General features: G+C 37.0%; 1 protein-coding gene and 1 pseudogene across 14 annotated transcripts in view; one reads left to right on the top strand and one right to left on the bottom strand.

Annotated features, from left to right (window-relative positions):
- Positions 1-24,852, bottom strand: part of SLX4IP (SLX4 interacting protein) — a 250,977-nt gene that overhangs the window by 209,118 nt on the left and 17,007 nt on the right. For 11 of the 14 annotated variants that reach the window (XR_011972535.1, XR_011972532.1, XR_011972534.1 and 8 more), the window contains exon 2: positions 11,240-11,293. The exons of 1 other annotated variant lie outside the window; for it this stretch is intronic. Coding sequence is in view for 6 of the 13 variants with exons in the window: in XM_072634462.1 (XP_072490563.1) it covers positions 11,240-11,266 (27 nt within the window). In the remaining 7 variants the exon portion in view is untranslated. Of the gene's footprint in view, positions 1-11,239; positions 11,294-16,864; positions 16,911-24,852 lie in introns of all 14 variants that reach the window. 2 more of the 14 variants (XM_072634463.1, XM_072634461.1) reach the window with 1 other exon arrangement.
- On the top strand, positions 13,615-17,313 carry LOC140519102 (ubiquitin-conjugating enzyme E2 L3 pseudogene; annotated as a pseudogene).

Here is a 24,852-nt window from a genome sequence, read left to right as displayed (position 1 = left end):
CCCCTACCCCTCCAACTTCCCTGGAGGGTAAAAGAGACTTCAACATCCAACTGAGAATGCTATTCCCTTTTTGAGCCAATTCAGCTGAGAGTAAGGTTCAAACACTGCCCAATCTCCCATTTTCCTCTCCACTGTAAAAGCTGTTCCTTTTGCTTCTACTTAAAGTGTGATAATTTCCCCCATTTTTCTGCTCCCTTCCCCCTTCTCACACTGCATTCCTCTTTTTTACCCCTTAAGTTTACTTTTTTAAAATCACCCCATCGTGGTCAGCTCATACCTGTACCCTCTACATATCTGCCTTCTATCTGCGCTAATAATGATAAGTTCTTAAGAGTAATAAATATCATTCTGCCTTATCGGAAGGTAAATAGCTTAGACTTACTGAATCCCTTATGATTTTTCTTTCATGTTTAGCTTTTTGAGCTTCTCTTGATTCTTGTATTTGAAAGTCAATTTTTTTTTATTAAGCACTGGACTTTTAATTAAGGATGCTTAAAAGTCCTCTATTTAATCAAACAGTCATCTTTTTCCTATTGAAGGATTAACTCAGTTTTGCTGGGTAGGTTATTCTTGGCAATAGTCCTACCTCCTTTGCTTTCTGGTATATCATATTCTAAGTCCTCATCCTTTAAAATGGAAGCTTCTAAAGCTTGTGTGATCCTAACAGTGGCTCCACAATAGGTGAATTGTTCTTTTCTGGTTATTTGCAATATTTTCTCCTTGACCTGGGAGCTCTGGAATTTGGCTATAGTATTTCTGGGAGTTTTCACTTTGGGATCTCTTTCAGGAGATTACATATAGATACTGTCCCTCTCTATTTTACCTTCTGTTTCTATCAGGGGAGTATTCCTTGATAATTTCTTGAAAGATAATGTCTTTTTTGATCGTGATTTTCAAGTATTCCAATAATTCTTAAATTATCTCTCCTGGATCTATTTTCCAGGGCAATGACTTTTCTAATGAGATTTTTCACACTTTCTTCTATTTTCTCATTCTTTTGACTTTGTTTTATTGTTCTTTGATGTCTCGTGGAGTATTTCTAATTTTTGAGCAATACTAATTTTTAAGGAATTATTTTCTTCAGCAAGCATTTGTGCTTCTTTGTCCATTTTGCAAATTCTATTTTTTAAGGAGTTCTTTTCATCAATAAGTTTTTGCACATCCTTTTATATTTGGCTAATTCTTTCTTTTAAGAAGTCCTCTTCAATAGATTTTTTGTCTCTTTTGCCATTTGGCCAATTCTTTTTTCTATTTTTTCAGGTTTGTTTGTTTGGTTTTTTTTTTTGGTGCTTCTTTTACCAAACTGTTGACTCTCTTTTTTCATAACTGTCTTGCATCATTCTCATTTCTTTTCCTAATTTTTCCTTTACTTTTCTTATTTGGTTTTAAAAAGGCTTTTTCAACTGTTCCAGGAATTCTTGTTGAGCTTAGGCTCAATTAACCTTTTTCTTTGAGACTTTGCTTCTAAGTGTTTGACATCAGTGTCTTTTTCTGATACGGTTTCTTTATCTTCTCTGTCACCTGTAACTTTTAAATCATCAGGTTCTTTTTGTTGGTTTGTCTGCTAATTTTTCTAGTCTATTTTTTTTTTTTTTACTTTTAGCTTTATGTTAACATTGGGCTCTTTTCCTGTGGTGGAGGATACACAGTTCTAAGCTTCAGGTTTTTTGTATTGCTGTTTTCCGGACTAGTTCAGGTGGGCGGGGGGCGGGGTCTGTAATCTTTCAGTGCTTCTAAAGTGCTATGATGTGAGGAGACGTGTGGTAAGTGCTCTCCTGGCTTGTGCACTAGTCTTCACCCAGAAAGGTACCCTGTTCCCAAGACTAGCACTCTTGTCTTGGACCTGGAACTATAGCCAATTGCCCTGCTCTCCTGTAGTCACAAGTGCTAGTTTTCCTTTCTGCCTTGGAACTAAGACCAGGGTACCTGGTCCCTCTGAATGACCACATGCACTCTTCTGTTCTGGGACTGTGACCAGCACTCCTCTTAACCCTTGAACTGCAACCTAGAACTACATTTGGGTAATGCAACAGAGTCCTGAACCCAGTGCCAGTAGTGAGGCCCCTACTATGTCTTTCTGATCAGTTCTATGACCCACTCTCCCCACCCCTTACAGACTGTGGGCTGAAAGCTCCAAAAGCTATTGCTATCACCACTGTTTTAGCTCCCTCCAAAGTTTGCTGCTGGCATTGCCACAGGTGGGCCTGACTATCACCCCAATGAGACAGCCCTTTTCTGGACCTCCTAAGTTGCTGAGGGCTGGAAATCTGTTTCCCCTCTGACCTTTTGTTGGCTCTGCCACTCCAGAATTCTATTTGAGGCATTATTTTTGTCATTATTTTTAAGTTATTTGGAGGACAACTTGTGAGAGCTCAGGTGATTCTACTATACCATCTTGGCTTCATTTTTTAGTAACAGCAATATTGTAAGGATGGTGAACTATAAAAGACTTAGCTATTCTAATCCATACAATTATGTAAAACAATTCCAAATTACCCATGACAAAAATGCTATTCACCTTCAGAGAGAAAACTGATGAACTCTGACTGCTGATTGAAGCACACTTTTTACTGTCTTTATTTTAACTGTTTTATTTTGTTTATGTTTTCTTTTGCAATATGTCTAATATGGAAATATGTTTACTTCACATGTATAATAGAAATCAAAGTGCATGACTTTTCAAGGAGGAGGAGGAGAAAGAAGGTAGAGAATTTGGAACTCAAAATTTAAAAAAAGATGGTTAAAAATTATTTTACATGTAATTGGGAAATATTTAACAAAATAAATAAATATAATTTTTAAAAAGATCACCTGATAGCCCATCTACTGTTAAGCTTAGAAAATGACCATGTAAAATAAAGAATAGTATTATCATTTTTTATATACCACATTTGATTATTTGTTCTAATAGTGTAAAACTTCATGTTTTCTGTACATATAAGCTGATATCTACAAATTTATTTATAGCCTACACAATTTCCTCTTCCCATTGCCCCAAACCTATCTTCATAATAAGCTACAGAAATAGTCTTCTTATGAAACTTTAGGTTGTCAAGTTCATCTATTCCAAAATCCTCATTTTACAGATAAGGAAACTGAGGGCCAGTAACACTAAGTGATTTGCCAAAAGTTGCACAAACAGTTGAAAATGGGACTGTAAGGAAATTAACCTTTCAAAAAATAACAACCCAATCCTTAAATTCTATAAAGTACAAGTTCCATAATTTATCTTTCCAGGCTCCCAATCCCCTCCCCATTCACTCCACCTCTCCTACCCATCATTCACTAAAAAGTTCATATCCTTCCTCCATAAAAACTTCCTAGACCACTGTCTTCTTCCTCTTCTGAACTCCAGTAACACTTGTCTGCAGCAATCATCTGACAATTAATCATGCACTGTCCATGGCATTTCTAACATTACAGTATCCAGCTGTTTTTATCTCACACATTGTTCTTTTAACTTTGTACATGTTTTAAAATTTAATATATCACAAGCCTGTCACAGAAATACAAAATAGTAATGAAGAACTTCATTTACCTAGATTTATACTAGGCCTTTTTCTCATTGCTAAAAACACAGGTTGCTAGCCATTTCATGATTTCACTTAATAATAACGACATCCTTCAAAAAGATAGAGAAATCTGATTCTCATTAATAAGGCAGAACTTTCCTGGAGTGGAAAAGGGAACATTGCAGGAAGGTAACACTGTCATCTTAAATTTTATGCCAGAGGCAAAGAAAGCTGGGCATTAACTGTGCACTCTAGATTTATGGAGAGTAGGACTCTATGGCCAAAAATTCAATAGGAAAGACAGTTCACAAGTAATGAAAAGCTCTAAAGAATGAAAATGTGAAGACAAAAAGAATAAAACTTTCAGTAGAACAGTGGTCAAAGAAGATAGATGTGAATTAGAGAGAACTAGTCCCCTGACTTTTCTGTTTTCTCTGAAAAGGAGAGTAATATTTAGAATGCAATAGAGAAAAGAAAAAATGGCTATGAGAGAATTTATACCCAAGAAAAGTAAGGAGATTGATTATAGGAACATACTATCTACCTTTAATAGTGTAGTGGTGAATGGTCTATCAGTCTAGTAATTCTGTCAAAAAAATAAATGTGGTTATATGTCTTGACATATAACCCATAATTGATGAAGCCATGCTGACTCTCTTTAAGCATCAGTTGCTGTTCAGTTCATCTCTTTACTATTGTCCTATCATTCCATTAGGAATTGGAAGTCAAGTTTAATAGCCTTCTGAACAGTAAGACATTTGCTCTTCTTGAATTCTGAGGCAACTTCTCTATTTTCCACAAGTACAGAGATCATTAAAAGAGGTTCACTACTTCCATTTGTCCATTCTTTCAGTACTGTGGTATTGGAGTTCACTGGATCTTGGCAACTTGAATTTAGAGAGAGCAGTTAATGCCTTCTCTCTCTGTCTCACTCTGAACTTAAGAAACACCAAATAAAAGAGCATTTCCATATACAAAGTAGAACAGAAAAAGAGAACCATACATAGAAATGAAAATCTATTATATTTAGCTTGTTTTTTCTTTTAAGTATATAACAACTCTAACCTGTAATTTTCAAAGTTGCACTGTTTGTCATTCTCTTCTGGCTTTCCTTCTGTCTTCTTGCTGCATGCACACATGCACGTGCACACACACACACTCAGCAGCTAAGTAGCACAGTAGACAGAGTACAGGGCCTGAAGTCAGGAAGACCTAAGTCTCAGACACTTACTAGCTGTGGGGCTTTGGGTCAAGTCACTTAACTGTTATCTGCCTCAATTTCCTCAACTATAAAATGGGCATAGTAGCTACCTCTCAGGGTTTTTATGAGGATCAAATGAGATAATAACTGTAAAGTGCCTTAGCACAATGCCTGGCAAATATTAAGTGCTTATTCCCTTCCCCTTTGGTAAATATAGAATTAAAGTGTTTCTTCAATTACATCACACTTAGAAGGCAAGAGCAAATCAGAAAACATCCATCAAACTTCTGAAATATCTGTAATATGCCATCAAAATTATGTGATCTTGATACCAATTTAAATAAAGTTATTTTATAGTAAATGTTCAATACACTATCTGATGTGTTTATATAATGATTACAGTATTTTTATTTATGCTTTTTTGGGGGAATGGTACATTATAATGAAGAATACTATACCATAAAAGCAATATAAATGCATGTTAAGGGTTGCAATTAGAGAAATATTTATGTGTACAACAGAAAAAGTGGCAAGCAGGCAATTTAGCAAAGGCACTTAGTGTTTGATAATGCTACTGTGAATGAAACATCATAAAATGAACTTGTTTCACTATTCTTCTTTGATCAAAATATATGACAAAGAAATTAAAGGTATTCTGTATACCTAGGACAATGATGCCCTCTACTGAAATTGTTAAAATATTGCCAAACACAAAGAAGTTAACTAACTTCTACATTCTTATAAAGTAGTGAAATATCTTTTAGGAATTTTATAGTGTTACTTAGTAACTGAAGTCACTATTGTATACTAAGAAGCAGTCACTGAGCTTCAGAGGTAAGAAGCAGTGCGTTCCAAATGTGCCTCTGTCAACTGAGTGATTCAGAGAAAGTCTGAAAGTCACAAAATTAACCTTCTGCTTCTTCAATCAAAACTTGAAGACTTGAAGTTGCAGATAGAGTATCAATATGCATGAGTAAAGTGAGTTTTCTCAACAGTTAATTCCCTAACCTGATGAAATCATGGGTCTGGGCCAAATAACCAAAACAAACAAAAAACCTCAACAGGCAAATAATCAAAACAGAAGTTTTAAGTTCTGGTCGAAAATAAAGAAAAACTAAATTATTCCAAAACACTATATTGTAAGGATTCAAGTAGAATTTCTTAACCCTAATAACTAAAATTATTAACCTGAAAAAATTATTGAATTTCAGGGGGAAAACATATTAACAACTTCTAGTCTTTGTTATTCTTTTTTCCTATTTTTAAATTCCGAACTTAACACCAAATAAGATGTGCATTTTCCTATACAAAGCAGAACAGAAAAAGAATATTGCACACGCAGCTGACAATTTGCAGGCAGAGCTTGTTTCTCCTTCTAAGAATATAACATATCCAACATGTTTTCAAGGCTGTACTGTTTGGGTTTCTTATAGACCTTCTGCTTTCTTCTGTGCATTAAAAAAAATTCTAACAATGACCTTTTTTCTTACTTTTCTTTTATGTTCATGTTGGGAACTCTACTGTCAGCATCCCTTTCCCCACCAACTCGTTTTCTCCCTTATACCTTCCCCCAAAAAGTGAAAGGAAAACAAAATCTATGAATCAAATATGTATAGTCCAGCAAAACAAAGTCCATATTAGCATATACCCCCAAATACATGTATGATGTCTTATTCTGTACACTGAGTTCGTCACTTCACTAGCAGAGTATGGAAAGTATATTTCTTCATCAGTCCTCTGGAACCATGGTTAGACACAGTTTTGAATTGAGTGCTTAGGTCTTTATTCATTGTTTTCTTTTACAATGTTGTTACTGTATAAATAGTTTCTGTATAATAGGTCCTGTTACTGTATTATTAAGTTCTGCTCATTTCTGTTTATGTCAATACATTTATATGTATATACACATTCATTTTACCGATTTTTGTCTGAAGCTGTTTTGAAATTTATTTTTTTTGTATTTAAATTTAAGTTTTCAACATTCATTTCCACAAAATTTTGGGTTCCAAATTTTCATCCCATTTCTCCCTTCCGCCAACCCAAAACGCCAAAGCATTCTAATTGCCCCTATCACCAATCTGCCCTCCCTCCTAACATCCCTCCCTTCCCTTATCCCCATCTTCTCTTTTGTCCTGCAGGGCAAGATAACTTTCTATACCCCATTATCTGTATTTCTATTTCCTGGTTGCAAGAACAATACTCAACAGTTGATCCTAAAACTTTGAGTTCCAACATCTCTTCATCCCTCCTTCCCCACCCATTCTCTTTGGGAAGGCAAGCATTTCAATATAGGCCATATCTGTGTAGTTTTGCAAATGACTTCCATGATAGTTGTGTTGTGTAAGACTAACTATATTTCCCTCCATCCTATCCTGCCCCCCATTTCTTTTGCTCTCTCTTTTGACCCTGTCCCTCCCCAAGAGTGCTGACTTCAAATTGCTCCCTCCTCCCATTGTCCTCCCTTCCATCATCCCCCCACCCTGCTTATCCCCTTCTCCCCCACTTTCCTGTATTGTAAGATAGGTTTTCATACCAAAATGAGTGTGCATTTTATTCCTTGAAATTTATTAATAGTGCAAAAATATTTCAATATATTCATGTGCCATAATTTATGAGACAGTTAGATGGCCCAGTTGATAGAGTGTTTACCCTGGAGTCAGGAAGAACTAAGTTCCAATACAGCCTCTAACACTTACCAGCCATCTGACCCTGGGAAAGTGACTCAAATCTCTGCCTGCTTCAGTTTCCTCAACTGTAAAATGGGGATAATTATAGTGCCAGGGTTATAAGGATAAGATGAGGTTTTTATAAACTGCTTTGCACATTTTAAAGATTTCTATAACTATGAGCTGCTCTTACATTATTGCTGTGATTTTTCCCCAGCTGATGGGCACCATCTTAGTTTCCAGTTCTTTGCCGCTAGAGAAAAGAGCTGATGTAGAAATCTTTGTACTGAAGGGTCCTTTTGTACTTTCTTTGTGCTTTGGAGTGTAGCCCTACTAGTATAACCTTTGGGTCAAAGGAGACATTTCTATCTTTTCTACCAGCAAAGACACGAGAGATGAAATACCAAGTTTCACGCTTTCCATGGTCTATGAAATGAGTACTGAGTACCTACCTATCTTACAGTGAGTCTATTCTTAGACTAAGTGAATTAGAAAACATGTTCCTTCCCTTAAAGAACTTGAGAAAAAGAGAGAAGAAAAAAAATTAAATTTACAGTTTAACAGATCTGTGACTTATCACCATGCTATATTGGTTTGTAGGATTCTTATTCATATTCTCCTAAAAATCTTTCTTTGGGTGATGGAGGATTTATTCACAACATTTTGACAAATGCTTATTCAATATCTGATATACTTCAACCTACCCAAGTAGCCCATTCTACTCTGGACAAATCTAATTCTTCATTGTTTTCCCCCTGATATATTAGCTTAAATCTGCTTCTCTTTTACTTCTATCAAATACAGAAGTTAAAACTGAAAGCAGAAAACAGAAATAAAGAAGTCATGGAGAAGAACAGGTTTGGGAAGGATGGTAAGTTCAGTTCAGGTACCTTCTATATCAATGATGTCAAATAGAAAAAGGGGCCACTAAATCAGGAACAAGCATCCCTGGGGGTGGCATATTGACTTAGAAAACCACATAGTAATATTTTCTATGTTTTATTACATTTATAAAATTTTCCCAATTATATTTCAATCTGGTTTGGGTATTTCCAGGAGGGTTACAGGTCACATGCAGCCCTTTGGTCACCCATCTGTTCTAGAATACCAGGTATTCTAGAGAGGTAACTGGTGACCTCAGAGAGATGCAATTTTTCATATTAATCATGAGACCAGACAATTTTTTTGCTCACACATTTCTTTGATGGTATCTTTTACTCCATATCTCCTTCATAATACTTTGTTTATATTATAGAACAGTTCAGTTTAAACTTTAATAGCTTAAAATTGCAGTATGACTTTTTAACTAGAAGCTTTAACTAAAAAATTTAACTAGAGTTATCACCAGTAGACTAGATTCTTGTTAACAAATTTTCTGGCCTTGAAATCCCATTAAAAAAAAAAAGAAATGCCAAAAGGAAAAACAGACTTTAAATGAACAAATCCAGGGAAGGACATGAAATCATCCCACTGATATAAGAATAGTATGGAGGGAATGAATAGAAAGGAGCAAAAAATCAAAAAGAACACTAGAGAAATTTTAGAGGGAACAAATTTCCACAACTTCAATAAAAATGAGACTCTGCTAAGGATAAATATAAAAGACAGCAAACTAGCAGGGGCGGTAAGATGGAATAAAGGAATCATTACTGTTAGCTCTCTTGTCCTGCAGAAGAACACACAGCCAGACCCACATTCCACAGAAACCTAGCCAGTCAGGTTTGTTTTTTAAATATGGGTCAGCCTGTCACAGTGTCAGTATCTACAATATTCCTAGGCTTACAAGCCTGTACAATAAGGAATAGGTTTTCATTAATCAAGCCTTAATAAAATAAATTTCCCCACCCACAATGGAAAGAAAAAGGAAAACAAGGAAACCTTCGAGCCAACAGTATTAACTTTTAGAATACATCTTTTCAACATAGTGTTGTTTCAATCAACCAGAGCTTGAATACCTAACTAATCCAAGAAATGAGATGCAGAAACTAATAAAAGGACTTAGAAATAGAGATAGATGACATTTTATTAAAAATAAAGGTGAATATTTTTAATGCAAGAAGTTAGAACTCTTAGTAGTTATGAAGGGCAAGATGGTATAGAAATTTCAAAACATCTAATATAGATTATCACACTTAAAAGACAGTGTATACTTACTTGTAGACAAAAGCCTTCTCTTCAAGGGTGAGTACCCTACAAGGCTGGCAATCTCCTTGTGCAACGAGTTTACATTCTAATGGAGCAGAAAATGTGTGTCTGTGTGTATGTACATATACATATGCATATGTATACATAAAGTATAAAGTGAAAAAATATAAATTCACACAAAGTATTTAAATATATTGTAGTTTGAGAGGGAAGACATTAGCAATGAACAGGAATCAGGAAAAGTTTCATGAAGAAGATAATGATTAAGCATCACGTTAAAAGAATAGAGGGACTCTTCTGCTGAATGGAGGGCATGTAATCCAGGTATATGGAAAGACTAATGAAAAGGCAGAGATGGAAAATGAGGTGTGTGTTTATGTGTGAAGTATAGAAAATAGGTCAGTTTAGTTGGGATGCACAGTATGGTAGGTGCAGTAATATCCAATACAGTTGGAAAGACAGATAGGGGCCAGGCTGTAAAGTACATTCAAGAGAAAAGTTTAAATTTTATCCTAAAATCCTAAAAACAACAGGAAGTCATGGGAGTTGATGGAGTAGGGGAGTCACGTGTTCAGACATGCTCTTAAGAAAAATTACTTTGGCAGTAGTACACAGAATGAGCTGGGGTGGGGAAGAGACTTGGATCAGGAAGACCAGTTAGGCAGTTGTAACAATAATCCCTACAAGAGGGGATAAAGGTCTGAACTAAGGTAATAGCTCTGTGTGTGTGTGTGTGTGTGTGTGTGTGTGTGCGCGCGCATGTGTGAGTGTGTGTGCATGTGTGAGTGTGTGTGCATGTGTGAGTGTGTGTGCGTGTGTGAGTGTGTGTGCATGTGTGAGTGTGTGTGTGTGTGTGTGTGTGTGTAGAGAGAAAAGGTCAGATATGAAGGAAGTTGAAGGAGTAGAAACAGCAAAATGAAGCAAACAGTTGGCTAGATGGAGGCAGGAAGGATAAGTTCAGGACAATGTGGAGGTTATAAATCTGAGACTTACTAGACTGGAAAGGGAAAAGTTTTGGGGAACACTGATAATGAGTTCAGTTTTGGACATGTTGAGTCTGAGATGTCTCTAAGGCATTCAGTTCAAAATTCAATTCATTCAGTCCAAAAAGTGCATTTTCAGACTTATGGAAGATCTGCATAGGTCCCTACCCACCTAACTGGGACACAGCTTACATTTTGAATTTCATCTTTTTCATTTCATATGGAATTAGGGGGTGAAAATTAGCATTATAAAATTATCCTGCCATTATTTTGGCTTCAGCAAGAGAACAAGTTGGAGTATGTACAGAGGGTTCAGTTTCACTGTTCGACTGCCTGTCCTCAGGGCTGGAAATCACTGAAAATTTTCTTAAAGAGCCCAAAGGAACCATTACTTTTTTTTTAAGCCTAAGATGTCCCCAACACCAACCAGTAAAGAAATAGGAGGAAGTCAGAGGGTAGAAGGAAGACGTCCAAGAGCCAATTAGAAAAGAGCAGAGAATTTTGTGGTAACATCTCATATTTAGCTAAAAGGAAACAAGTTGGTCTTTTAACTTGACAATTATCTATCCTGGTTAGAAATCACATATAATCGCCACCTACAGTAAAAAGTCTTCAAGTTTTCAGAGTATTCACAGATTTAAAGATTAGAAACAAGGCATACTTTAATTTTTTAATTGACACAGAATTTAGTAACATTATTATCCACCATATAGAAGATTAAGTGTTACTTACCTTAATAACAAGCTTATTAGACACCATTGGTATTGATTCCAATACGATTCAAATCTAAAACACACAAAATAGATGAATACTTAACAAATGCTACTCAATATAAGGTTCAGGTAGCCTAGAATCTTTTCCAAGTTTATTTTGGCATTATATGGAAAAGAAGAAAGTTAAATTGTTAAAAACTATTAAATTATTAAAAGTTAGTTGCTGACTCCTGTCTTTATATGAAAATACTATACGTTAGTGAAAAATTAAAAGAATTGGAACTCAATAAGTATTAACTGAATTTAATAAAAATATAACAATATACTTATAAACTTTTACCATTCAACTTAAATATTTAAGCACTTTTCTTAAAGACAAACATCTATAGAGAAGAAGAGGTACAGCAAAGATCAGTAAATAAGCTAGACTCTATATTCTTTCTTGTTCCTTATCAAGTAAAGGTTGCAAAGTGCCTTAGGGAAGCTTCCCCACATATTGTATAGTCTCTGTTTCTAGGCTCTGGAATCTAAAAACATATGAATCTAGCAATATGAGTATCAACAAAGCAGAATTCTTACTGGCATCCCATAATTAGAAATAGCAAACAACATATTATTTAGGCTTGCTTTGTACTATGTATAAACTATTTCCTACCTGGAAAATAAAAGATGCTATGTCAAGTAAAGTAATTGAAATATATGTTCAAATTCCATCTTTGGTTAAGACTTTAGAAAAAAGCTTTTTTTTAAAAAAAAAATTATTCTATTTTTAAAAGATATTGTATTTGTTTTAATCAGCCAAGATCAACACAAGAATATTGTGTTATTTCTGGATCTCAGGGACAGGCTGTTTATCTCCAAGCTTTCAATGCTCCCAAAGCGGTCTGACCTAGGGCAAAGTCTAATTGCTGCCCCCCTGTTCTGAGCCCTGTAAATTCCTGACTTGGGTTTGGATCTGTTCAAAAGTAGACTGCTGCTGGACATGGTTGCTATAGGCAAGCTGGAAAATTATATTCAAAGTGGTAGAATTGTAAGCTCTTCTTTCATGTGGGATTCCTGTCCTAGTTATTCCTCTGGAGGCTGGGATAGATGCTGGGAATGAGCCTGCAGTAGGCCTGAGGTCTGAACCACATTACTGCTGCTGCTGACTTCTGAACTTACTCATTTTTCCATAGACAAAGCCCAGGATCTCTCTTCCTATGTCACTCCCATTCCTAGATCCCCTTCTCAATCTGTCCTGGATCTGTGATGTGGAACTGAGTAGTAAGGGAAAGAGATGCCAGTTTGCATTTGTTCCCATCTCAGGTCTGGAGAGTCCTCTTGACCTGATGTACAGCCTCTCCCTAGGCGTTTTTGAACTCTGCAATGCAATGTGCTTCTGGTCTGACACAGGGTACATAGACCTTCCTGTCTATTTCCCTGTGATAAACTGGGCTAGACAAATGACTCTATGTGACTTTTTCTAGATTTCTCCATCAGGATTCAGTCTTCAGGGTAGCTCGCTGCACTGATTTTTAGCATTTCCATCTAAGAGAGGAAAGGTTTTAAACCCAAATGCCTTCTCTTTACCAGACCACAAAATACTGGAGTACGGTAGTGGGAAAGATTGTAATCTTCAGATTGACCTGCCCTATGACTTCCCACCAGAACTTAGATCCTGTTTGCAAAAAACAGATCTAAAATTTTAGATTAAAGCTTTTCTTGTTTGATATTTTATAGTCTAGCTCTGTTTAGTTACAAAAAAAAAATCCAGGCATCACCTCTCTCTTCCCCACAATGATTGAAGAAAATTTAAAATACATCTTTAAGACATGGAATCAGAGAAAACAGGGATATCTTTCCAGGTTGGGGTGAATTTTTATCATCCTATCTACATACAGTCAGTACATCTGGCTCTTCTGTAGCCTAGAGCAGAAGCTTGGTTCTAAAGAAGACAGGTTTGTGTTACTCTGTGGGAAATATACACAGACAGTGGCTGGGTAGGTCTCAATACCCAAAGAAAGTTGAGCTAGAATACATGCTTCATGAAAGACTATCTGATTAGAAGTTAGCAGTTAGCAGTGCAAGATCTATGGCATTAATGGCAACCATTGGCTAGATCAGAAAGGGCTTCTCATGTTTCTTCTCTTGATATCTACAGTTGCCAGGGCAGAGATACTGGATTCCCTAGATTAGCAAAGGGGTATCTATAAATCAATCAAAAATAATTTATTAAGAGTCTGATGTTAAGAAAGACTGAAGGCAAAAGGAAAAGGGGATAGCAGAAGAGGAGAAGGATTAACAGTGTCATGGAAACAATGAACATGAACTTGGACAGATTTTGAGAGACAACAGAGCATAGAAGGGCCTCGCATGCTATGGTCCAAGAGGTCATGATGAGTTGGACACAACTGAATGGCTGAACTACAACAACAAAATTGTGTACTTGGCCCTAAGGATATAAAGACAAAAATTAAGCTTACATTCTATTGGGTAAATAAGGAAGAGTAAAGGGATATTTATTAGTAGAGCCTGATAATGTTTACCATAAATTTTTGGAATAATCTCTTTGTTCTCTCTGAAGCGGACTCAGAGAGTGCCTCTTCCTGTGTCAGCAAAAGCCAGCCAGGGCTGACTCTGCATTTCTTGGGAGACCTTTAACCTATGACATATCTTGAATAATGGGACTCTCCTTTGTATCTTATTATCTATAGACACATACTATGTTATGACATATCTTGAATAATGGACACATACTATGTTATGGGATATTAATGGTAAAGAAAAATAGGCATCCTGGGTTTCTATTGAACATTGTTTGCCCTTTCCTGCATCAGTTATCTGTTTGGGGCAGGAAGCCTGCCACTTGCTAGTGGTGGGATTTCCTTCCTTCCTTGTCACCGAGACATATGTTTACCCAGCTTGGAATCCCAACATTTGATTGACATTGCTTTGTTAATTGTCTTGTCTTACTGAATTTATGATTTGCTTAGTTAAGAGAGTTTCCTCCTCATGGCAAAATGTATATAAGCCAGAGGATTTCTGCACTGGGTAGCCAGAACATTTCTGGCTCCATAATGCATTATGTAACTGTTTTCTTTATGGGGAATTGAGCAATTAATTAATTAAATCATAAAATGTATGCATTTAGCCATGTTGCCTTTTCTTCAACAAGTTTTCAGGTCAACAAGCCAAAGTCCCTGCCAACAGAGGGAAGTGAAGCAGACTTCTTGGGGAACCTGAAACTTAGTTGATATATGTTATGAGATTTTAGATCACTGTGGTTTGCCTACTGCAGAATGATGATCCTAGCTGGACTTCCTTACTAAAAAACAAAACAAAAACATACATTGTAGTCAAAACAGTTGGAGGCTGAGGATGTTGGTACAATCTACTCCATGTTCTATCAGGAGATTTTGCCATATTTGAGGGTGAGAACTTGTGTTAAGAAAATTATTTTGGACGTGAGTCACAGTAGCAAAAGTGACTGTGCAGAAGACAATATCTAGTATAAGAAAGTGAAATATTAGAAGACAAGATACACGGTCGAGTTGCTTATTTGTAGTTCTAGTCCTTTCTATGTAATGAGACTAATGGGGATTTTGAAATATACTTAGGCACTTACTAGAATAAAATGAAATATCAATTCAAAGAATAAGTAGGTATTTTCGTTTAAATACTTTAGTAAAATGTGTACTTGAGTTCTGGAGAAGGAAACATGACTAAAACAACTGAATAACAACAAATATCTGAATTCTACTATATAGTTACTGATTTAGAGTCTATTTGGGGGGAAATGTAACAATCTTCAATTCATTAACAAGTGAGTTAAAAGCAACAATAACTAAAAAGTAAAGTACAATAATGGAATGGAAAGTACACAGGACTGCAAAACTTAGAAGACCTGGATTCTAGAACTCTGATCAAATCACTTGATTTCTCTGGATTTTAGTTCCTTCTTCATCTACAAAGTCAGCATGATATAGTTTAGAAGTGTCAAGTTCTGTGTATCGTGAATCTGATTAAAATGTCATTTGGAAATATTTAAAAATACAATAAAACAGATAATTTAAATTTGTGGCTTCCTAAGACAATATGTAACCTGTAAGAATTTGTTTCTCTTTGAGTTACACAGTACTGGTACATGGAATACAATACTAGACTTGGAATCAGAATCCTATCTTAGATATATACTAGCTGCAGACCTAAGGCCCCTTCGTGATCTAAATCTATGGTGTCATGCTAATTACTTGGGACAAACAGTAATTATGGCATGGTTTCATATTTTGTGAATGGTCATTGAGGTGTCTATGCTTGGCTAACTTAGAATGTCTGAAACTGGCAAGATGAAACTTGAGTAAGCTGATTTTCACACAATTTTGTTACTTCTTGTCAGTTGATTGCTATATGTCATGCCAAACACATTTCACTGCTCTTTTGGGGGTGTGTGTGTGTGTGTGTGTGTGTGTGTGTGTGTGTGTATGTGTGTGTGTGTGTGTGTGTGTGTGTGTGTGTGTGTGTGTGAATTTTGTGGTTTTAAAGAATGGACAGTGCTAGAAGGAAATCTATAAAAGTTGTAGCTCTTACAGAGTCACTTCAGTGACTGCCAGAGATATTGACACAACTATCGGTTGCTATAGGGATACTTACAAATGTTTCAAGGATCATTCAAGCTCAAAATGAAAAAGGATCAGCCACACCAAAGAATAAAGGAAACTGTAGTTGAAAAACAATGGCAAAAACTGCAAAACACCTTAATCAATTCCTCAGAAAACAAGAAAAACCTTCAATAGAAACTAAGAGCTGAATAAGTTGCTACTGATTCCTCAAAAAGTGAGGTATCAGCTCCTTGAAAGTGGTAAGAATAAGAAAAAAAACACAGCTACTAAACACTGGTATAAAGAAAAGCAATTGTCATTGGCAAGACAATAAGAAGACCTGAAGACTAGAAAATGGCAACATTTTTTCTTTTATGAAACTCACATTTTCATTCAAAGTCATACCAAAAATGCTGTCAGTAGAAGTTCAGGTCATCTCATAATATCTGGGTAATTTCATCAGATGCAAAAAAGTTCTCATGTTTTTTGTTTTTTTTAAAACTTCCAAAAATCCTGCAAGTTTTGTTCCCACTGAGGAAATTACTAATAGATATATTTATATACTAAGAAAAGAAACATTCCAGAATTATAAACTCAAGAATGGAGATGGAATACTGCAACATAACTTTATGCTACACCACATGTCACCAAAGGTTAAGATGTATCCAAAAGTTAAAAATAAATATGCTGCAATTATCTGTGAACTCAGTTGATTTAAATCCCATTGAAAATCTATCCGCTATAACAAAAGTTAGCCTTGGAATAATGAACTGTTATTCACCAAGGGTACATTTAACATCTGAAGTGATAAAAGTATGGTTTCATGAGGAAGAATTGAAAAAAATGTGTCAAAATCTTATGAACTAAATACCAAATCTGTAAAACAAGTGACTGCAGAGAAAGGAGAACATAATGCATGTTTAAAAGGTTTTCTACTACAGTATCTTTACCAAAAAAACTTCATAGAGAGTATGGTCCACCGGGTCATTAAGAGTTGGATACAACTGAATGACTGAACAACAACAAAATCTAGTAAGATTCTATTCTAAAAATCTAATTGAAATTACCTTAAACTGACTGAAGATTGTAGCCAGCAGGAGACTGAGGAAGGAGCTGGAAGAAATCCATAAGCGTGAGATGAAAAACTCTCATAACATACTTGCTGATGAAGCTAATCTATTGACAGAACTCTCCATATGACAATGGAGCATTCAGAACAGAAGTCAACTTCCCAGCAGAGTATTCATTCAAACCACCTAAGAGCACTTAAAATAAGGTTTTATCAGCCCTAACATCAATGAAAAAGAGCAGGTCTGTTGGCCAGTGCTGAAAACTGGAAGCCAACAACCAAAACTGATGAAGTCATCCAGTCCCTCAATGCACTGGTGAATGTCCCCCAGCCTAAGTACCCCCTTTGGGCTGAGCTAGCTGAAAGTATTCTAAGGACCATAAAAAATTCTGTAAGAATGCTGAAGAGTTTACAAAGAAATATGGGCAAAAACAACCCTTGGACTAAGTCTTCCATGATTGATTCCAACTAGGGCAAACAGAGAACTGAGGCAGTATATTTCCAATACCATACAACCAGAACTCTTTGAGAAATTGAAAAGGGCCATCTCCTGGCATTAACTTGCCGTAGTTACTAACTTTCTACAGTTTTCTTTATCAAAAGTGGTCTAGGTAAACCTGTAAAGAAAGGATAAAAAATTTAAATTGTTCTATTTCTGATTTCTTTGTTTTAAAAATCAGTGCTTCAATCTACCTTGTGTGTTCTTTTCTTGCCCAAATCTATCCCAAGTCTTCAATTTCTCTTCAGGTTTAAAATAGAAAGTTAGTGAGTGATACACACTTCTGATCCCACCCTTCCCTTTTGTAGGTCTTATTTTATTGCATTCAATTTTAATCACAGTTCCTATCCCCAGAACAATGCCTTGGAACCCCCCCATTCAACCCCTTCCCCACCGCCCCCACCCCAAGGCCTGAAAGAAAATGGCTTAAAATCCCGAAGTTCAACTGCTTTGCCTCCCCGAGGCTCTTTGCTTTGTGAGATACAGGTTGTGAGTTTGTAACATCTAAGAAACCCAAATGAGGCCAAACCCAAGGGTGAATTCTGTTATGAGGAAGGAGCCTGGCTGTTATGTAAACGTGGTCGATGATATCAAAATGATGTGCATTAAATGGGTGACCCCCTCCCCAAAAGAAATTACTTTAAACTGAAAAAGAAGGCAGAAGGATAACACTGACTTATCCACCTACTTGAGAATGAATGTGAGGAAGACTGAATAGCAATTGAGATGCCTAGAATTTCACAGGAGACAAAATCCAAGACAATAGCCTGTAGTAAAATTTAGGTAACAGGCAAGATGAACAAGATGCCATAACACAAATTTGTCTCATAATTACGACTGATACTTGGTAGGATGAGAACTCCGGCCTGAATACGGCTCTACATGGGTATACCTTGTTCAAAAACATGGGTAAAAGGCAGGGAGGGGAACAGGAGAGGGAGCAGCATAGCATTACATGTAAAAGGTAAACTTTGTGTAAGGAAACCCAGGAACCAGAGGGGAGAAGCACAATGCAAAACATTTGAGTGAGAATCAATAGAGGGAGAACTGAGTTTGTTATCAGATCACCTGGATAGAAAATAAACCGATCTGGAGCTCAGGAAAAAAGATCTCAAATCTGGAACAGAGGTATAATAAGCAGAGATGGCTGACTTCAACTACCTAGACCCATGCTGGAACTCTCTTGCCAAAAGAAGAGCAGGGAAATACTTCTGGACTTGACCTAACGGTAATTTCATCCTTCAAATGCTAGGAAAAATGTTGTGGATCTGATTCTCAACAAAGAGGAACTGGCTGCTTAGATCAGAATCACAGGAACCTTGAGAAAAAGTGATGACTATTGTAAAAGTTTATGACAACAAAGTAAAGTCAGGAATAATTTGACATCCTGGATTCTGGAAGAACAGATTTCAAAGGGTTCAGAGGGAGGAAAGATAGTAATCATCTGACTGAGTCAGCCCAGAAGGAAGGAGATACTCTCAAGAATTAAATTCTGACCACACAAAGGGAAACAATTCCAGTGGGAAGGAAAAGAAGGCATTGTCTTGAAGACAATGGCTGCATAAAGAACATACCAATCAACTTAGATTTTTAAAAGATATATACAAAATAAAGAAGCAAGGGTAAGTAGCAAGGGACGCATACAAAAATGTGGTCTGGTACTACAACCTGACTGGACTGGACGGAGGCTGGCAAGAAGAACAGCTAAGGCGAACCAGAAAAAACAAAACACGTTTTTAAGCTAGAGAAAAAAGAGGCTCAAAAAATAGTCAATAAACATTTAATAAGCACCGATGTGCCCAGCACTCAGCTAAGCCCTGGACATAACAAATACCAAAAAAAGGGTCCTCGCCCTAAAGAGGCTTACAATCTAAGGAGGAAGATAACATAAAAGTAAGCTAAAAAGGTGAAGGAAAGGTTGCTACCATGGAAATATGATGCAAAAATCCAGAGGAGAGCAACCAGGTGGGAAATAAAGAGATTCCTGGTCTCCATTCCCTCCTGAAGTGGAAGCTGTGGGAGGTACACTTTACCCTCCAATCAGAGGGTCCCAGAAACAGAGGGTACCAACGCAGTGTAAGTGATCTTTTAGGATGAAGCATTTCCTGTAGCACAGTAATGAAGCCAGCTGTGAAAGGACCACTACTAAAGGTGTTTTCGACCGTGATAATCTTTTCCATCTTTCTGGTTTGTTTTTTTTCTTTTCTATCTCTTACAGGCCTTCCAAAAGATTTAGGATCACAGATTAAGAGCTGGGAGCTTACCTTACAAGGTCAATTTTTAGTAGGAGAAAACTCCTACCCAGACAGGTTATGTTAAATAATCTCAGTCACCCAGATAGTGAATGGCAGAGTCAGCCCTGAAGGTCTCTGATTCCACATCCAGCATTCTTTCCGTTGTACCATGCTGCCTGTCAAAGAGTGGTCATTACTGGCTTAATAGTCAACTTGATAAAAAGTTTCCAGCAGAGTGCCTCAGAGATCCAAGCCTCCTGCCTTCATCAATGACTTCAAAAAGGAATAAAGAGCCTCCTAGTCATACTTTCAGATAACACAAACCTGGGAGGGATACTAACACACTGGATGACAGCCTCAGAATCCAAAAATCTTGACTGGCTAAAGGATTGTCCTAAATTTAATAATGTAGTAGAGACACATTTAAAATCTTATACACTATTAAAAAAAAAACAAAACCCTACTATTATAAGAAAAAAAATACTTGGGGGGAGGCATGGTTAGAGAGCAGTTTTTATGAAAATGATTTGGGGATTTTAATGGAACACAAGCTAAATGAGTCAGCTGTGATTTTTCTGGTAGCTAAAAAAGGTAATACAAACTTGGACTGCATTAAAAAAGATATACATTCTAGAAATAGGGAGGTGGTGGACAAGGGTGTGCTACACAGTTGGTTTTATATCAGAGCAGATTGTTAAAATTTTCAGTGTGAGCATTTAAACATCAAAAATTGGCAAACTGCTACACAAATCAGGGCTTGGGTTGTTATTGCTGATTATCTAGACTTTTAAAAGCGGTGGAGAAACCATCAATAATATAAACATGTGTCACGTGTATATTCATTTTTTTCAGAGAGCCAACTGTGAAACATTTACCACATACCCTTGGTGGCAGTTCTGTTATACTCTGCCCCAACCTGATGTTATCTGGAATGCTGTGCTTAATTACAGGCACCAGAGTCTTGGGTAGCACTTTAATAAACTAAAATGTGTCAAGAAGAGGATAAACATAATCATGAAGGGTCTCAAATCTATATCATATGAGGATTAGTTGAAGGAATAGGGCATATTTAACCCAGAGAAAACTCAGATATACATGATAGTTGCCTTCAAGTTGTTTAAAGAGTGAAAAGAAATCAATCTTCTTCTTTTTGTTCTTGAAACACTAGGAGGAGGGGTTGGAAGTTAAATTGCCAACAGGTACATTTATGCTTGATGTCAAGAAAAACCTTCCAACAATTAAAGCTATCCCAAAGTGAAGTGAACTCTTTAGAAGGCAGTAAGCCCTCAGTGATCAAGGAAAGGATATATGAACCATTTGGAGATTATGTTAAAGTAAGGATTATTTTTTGGTTACGCATCAGACTAAGTGGTCATTAAGCTGCCTTCCAACTCTGAAATTTTGTGATTCTGTGAATCTATAGCTTTAAAAAAAAAAAACTCTCAAAACCACGCAGTATAAAAATACATTGCCCCTGATAATTTTTGTGATCCTCCAGTTCTCTTGAATAGAAAACTGTTGTAAAACACAGAATCACAGAGTAGAAAGGACCTTCAGAGGACATCTAATCAAATCTGGAGGTGGGACACAGATGGATAGGCTATATGTTCAATGGTTACACAAGTTGGGTCAGGAGACCCAGAGACAGGCCCAGTGGAGAAGTTATGGGCAAGTGAGCATCTCACAAGAATGTGAATGGAATATGTAAATGTATTTTGAACTGAACCACTGAAGTGAATATCCACACCAATGAGATCATAGATCCAAGAGGATATCAAAATGATTTAATAGTATTAACAAAAATATATCTAAAATAAACTTTGCTCCTATCATGAACAAGATATCATGCGACTAGTTAAGAAAAATACAAAGATAAATTAAGATCTCATCTCTTCTACCCAAGACCATTTTAAATAACTTCCTAGATGATCTTCCTGTTTCCCATGTATATTCTCCCCCATTCATCCTTCTCATCAGATGACCAGAATCATCTTCCATTTTCACTACCCTGATCACATAACTTCAAAAACCTTTAGTGGTTGTCCACTGCATATGAAATGCTTTATAAATTCTTGATCCTGACATTCAAGCTCCTCCAAATAAAAACTTACGCTTCCTTGAGCTTTTTCTCCTAATTTCTTGATGTAGTTTCTTCAAGCTGAACTGGACCATTCAATGTACCCTCTCTTCTTTCCTCATCATGCCATATGCAGTCTCCAGACTCTATTCACATAATCTTCTACCTATAATTAAACTCCCCCTTTGGCCTTCAAGACTCAACTAAGGGACCACTTTTCAACAAAACTTTTTTTTACTGTCCTCTGGTGAAAGTGCTCTCTTGCTATTCAAATCTCTCATACACTTTGTCCAAGCCCCTCCTCTTACTTCCTATTCTCCCTTTTATCAGTAATTTTGGTAATAATCTTTTCCTCTATTAGATTCAATTGATCGATCCACAAATATTTATTAAACTCCTACTGGTCCAGGTACTATGCTAAGATTGTGGGGATATTAAGATAGACATGAAGCAATCCATGTTCTCATTCTACTGGTAAAAAAGAACATACATGCATGTATATATAAAATATATATGAAGTAAAAACTATTCTTTTTTGTTGCTGGGGTAGTGATGATGGTGGTGGAAGAGACTAATAATCTGGGCCATCAGAAAATGTTTCCTGTAGGAGACGGCACTGAGCTATACTTTGAAGGAAGTTGGAGATTCTATGAGACTGAGGTAATCAGAAAGAGAATTTCAGACCTGGTAGAGAATAAAGAAGGAGAATTATGTACCAATGCTGGACCTGTAGTCAGAAGACTCATCTTCCTAATTCAAATGTGGCCTCAGACACTAGCTTTGTGACTCCAGGGAAGTCATTTATCTGCCTGCCTTAGTTTACTCATCTGTAAAATGAGCTGGAAAAGGAAATGGCACTCTATTTCACTATCTTTCCCAAGAAAACCCTAAACGGGGTCACAAAGAGTCAGACATGACTGAACAACCATATCATTAATGAATATCAACCATTTTAAATAAAATCCTATCAGACTACAGCAATTCACCCAAGAATAACCAAGAAAGATTTACACAGGGATCCAAGGATGACTCAACATAAGGAAAACTAACAATAGAATTAATCATATTAAAAACAAAAGTATCTAAAACCACATGATTATTTCAATAGACAAAGAAAATGTCTTTTATAAAGTGTAGGACTCATTTATGCTTAAAATTAAAACCTACAAAAAGAACCTTTTTAATATCATAAAGATTATCTAGGAAGATGGCAGAGTGAGAGCAACGACTCACCTAAGCTCCTGGACAAACTTCTTTGGATACCTCTGAAAGGAGAATCTGACTAAATTTTGGAGGTGCGGAATCCAGTGGCAGGCAGACTGTGACGGATTCGGAGCCCAGGGTAGACTGGAAGGTCCACGGGAAGGATCTGTTCCGCGGGGATGAGCCCTCAGCACACAGCGCAGCGCGGTCAGCGCAGCAGGGCGGAAGGGACCCAAGAAGCCTGAGAGCAGCGGGCGGAACCAGCGGAGCGGGAGACAAGTCAAACCGAGTCAGTGAGAGCCGCTGAGCGCCAGATACCAGCGCAGCAGCTCCTGAGACCTTCAGCCTGAAGATTAAACTTCGGTAAGTCACCTACTTGAACTTCCGGGAGCCAGGATGGCAGAGTGATCAGTAAATGCTCTCTCCTCCCCACCCTGATGACTGTGAAAGAACCATAAAATATTTCCCAAGAAAAAATCCTGGATCAGCGGGAATGGCAGAAGGGGCAAATAGTCTCATAACACCTGAGGCTAGGAAAATAGCTAAGGGGGATTCCTCCTACTGTGGCGGAGGTGAACCGGAAGGACAGAGGACCCAGGGCAGAGAAAACTTGCACTGAGACCCAGGCAACCCGAACATGCATTAGCATCTAGGCGTGCCTCAGCCCTCCAGGGGAAAAGGGAAGACAATAGAGAAGCTGGGATCACCATCCCCTGAGCTTGCCTTAGCCTCAGTGCAGCAGAGGAGATATCCTGTGACCAGACCACTCCTCCCACACACTTAACAAGCTAACCCCAGGGTTGATCCGGGAAACAAAAAACAAAAACCTGCTTTTAGCTCTTTCATACATCAGCTCAACACAAAGTTCTGTAGCTTCTGACTGAAAGAACCAAAAGCTACAACATTCACTCAACATCATGAACAGGAAAAGGCAGACCAAAGGTGAAAAAACCATAGAATCTTTCTATGGGGATAAGGACCAAAACACAAGCACCAAAGAGGTCAGAGCTGAGACTGTACTTCCATCTGAAACTTCAGAAGGGACTATGAACTTCTCGCAAGCATACGCAGCTCTCCTGGAACAGCTGAAGAAGGAAATAGAAGAAAAACTGGCCAATGATTTTAAAATCATAAAAAAAGAATTCACTGATGAGAACATCACTCTGAAGAGGAAAATTGAGAAAATGGAAAAGGAAGTTCAAAAATTAACTGGAGAAAATAATTCCCTAAAAGGAAGAGTTGATCAAACAGAAAATGAAACCCAAAACCTAATTGGGAAAATTGGTCAAATGGAAAAGGAAACACAAAACCTAACTGTGAAAATTGGTCGAATGGAAAAGGAAGTACAAAAATTAACTGGAGAAAATAGCTCCTTAAAGGGAAAAATTGGTCAGATGGAAAAGGAGATGCAAAAGTTAACTGAAGAAAACAATATGATAAAGATTAGAATTGGGCAAGTAGAAACTAATGACTCAATGAGGCAACAAGAATCGGTCAAACAAAATCTAAAGAACGAAAAGATAGAAGAAAATGTAAAATATCTAATTGGAAAAACAACTGACCTGGAAAATAGATCCAGGAGAGAAAATTTAAGAATTATTGGCCTGCCAGAAACCCATGATGAAGAAAAGAGCCTAGACAATATCTTCCAGGAAATCATCAAGGAAAACTGCCCAGAAGTGCTAGATTCAGAGGGCAAAATAGTCATCGAAAGAATCCACCGTTCCCCTCCCGAAAGGGATCCCAAACTCAAAACCTCAAGAAATATCGTTGCCAAATTCCAGAGCTATCAAGTGAAGGAGAAAATACTACAGGCAGCCAGAAAGAAACAATTCAAATATCAAGGACATACAGTCAGGATCACACAGGACCTTGCAGCTTCTACATTAAAAGATCGAAAGAATTGGAATCCAATATTCCGTAAGGCAAAGGAGTAGGGACTTCAACCAAGGATCAACTACCCAGCAAAGTTC

Source organism: Notamacropus eugenii, chromosome 1 (assembly GCF_028372415.1).
Source record: "Notamacropus eugenii isolate mMacEug1 chromosome 1, mMacEug1.pri_v2, whole genome shotgun sequence".
Classification (NCBI taxonomy): domain Eukaryota; kingdom Metazoa; phylum Chordata; class Mammalia; order Diprotodontia; family Macropodidae; genus Notamacropus; species Notamacropus eugenii.
The sequence above is the reverse complement of the archived record's forward strand: the minus strand, read 5'-3'. Positions and strand labels throughout refer to the sequence as shown.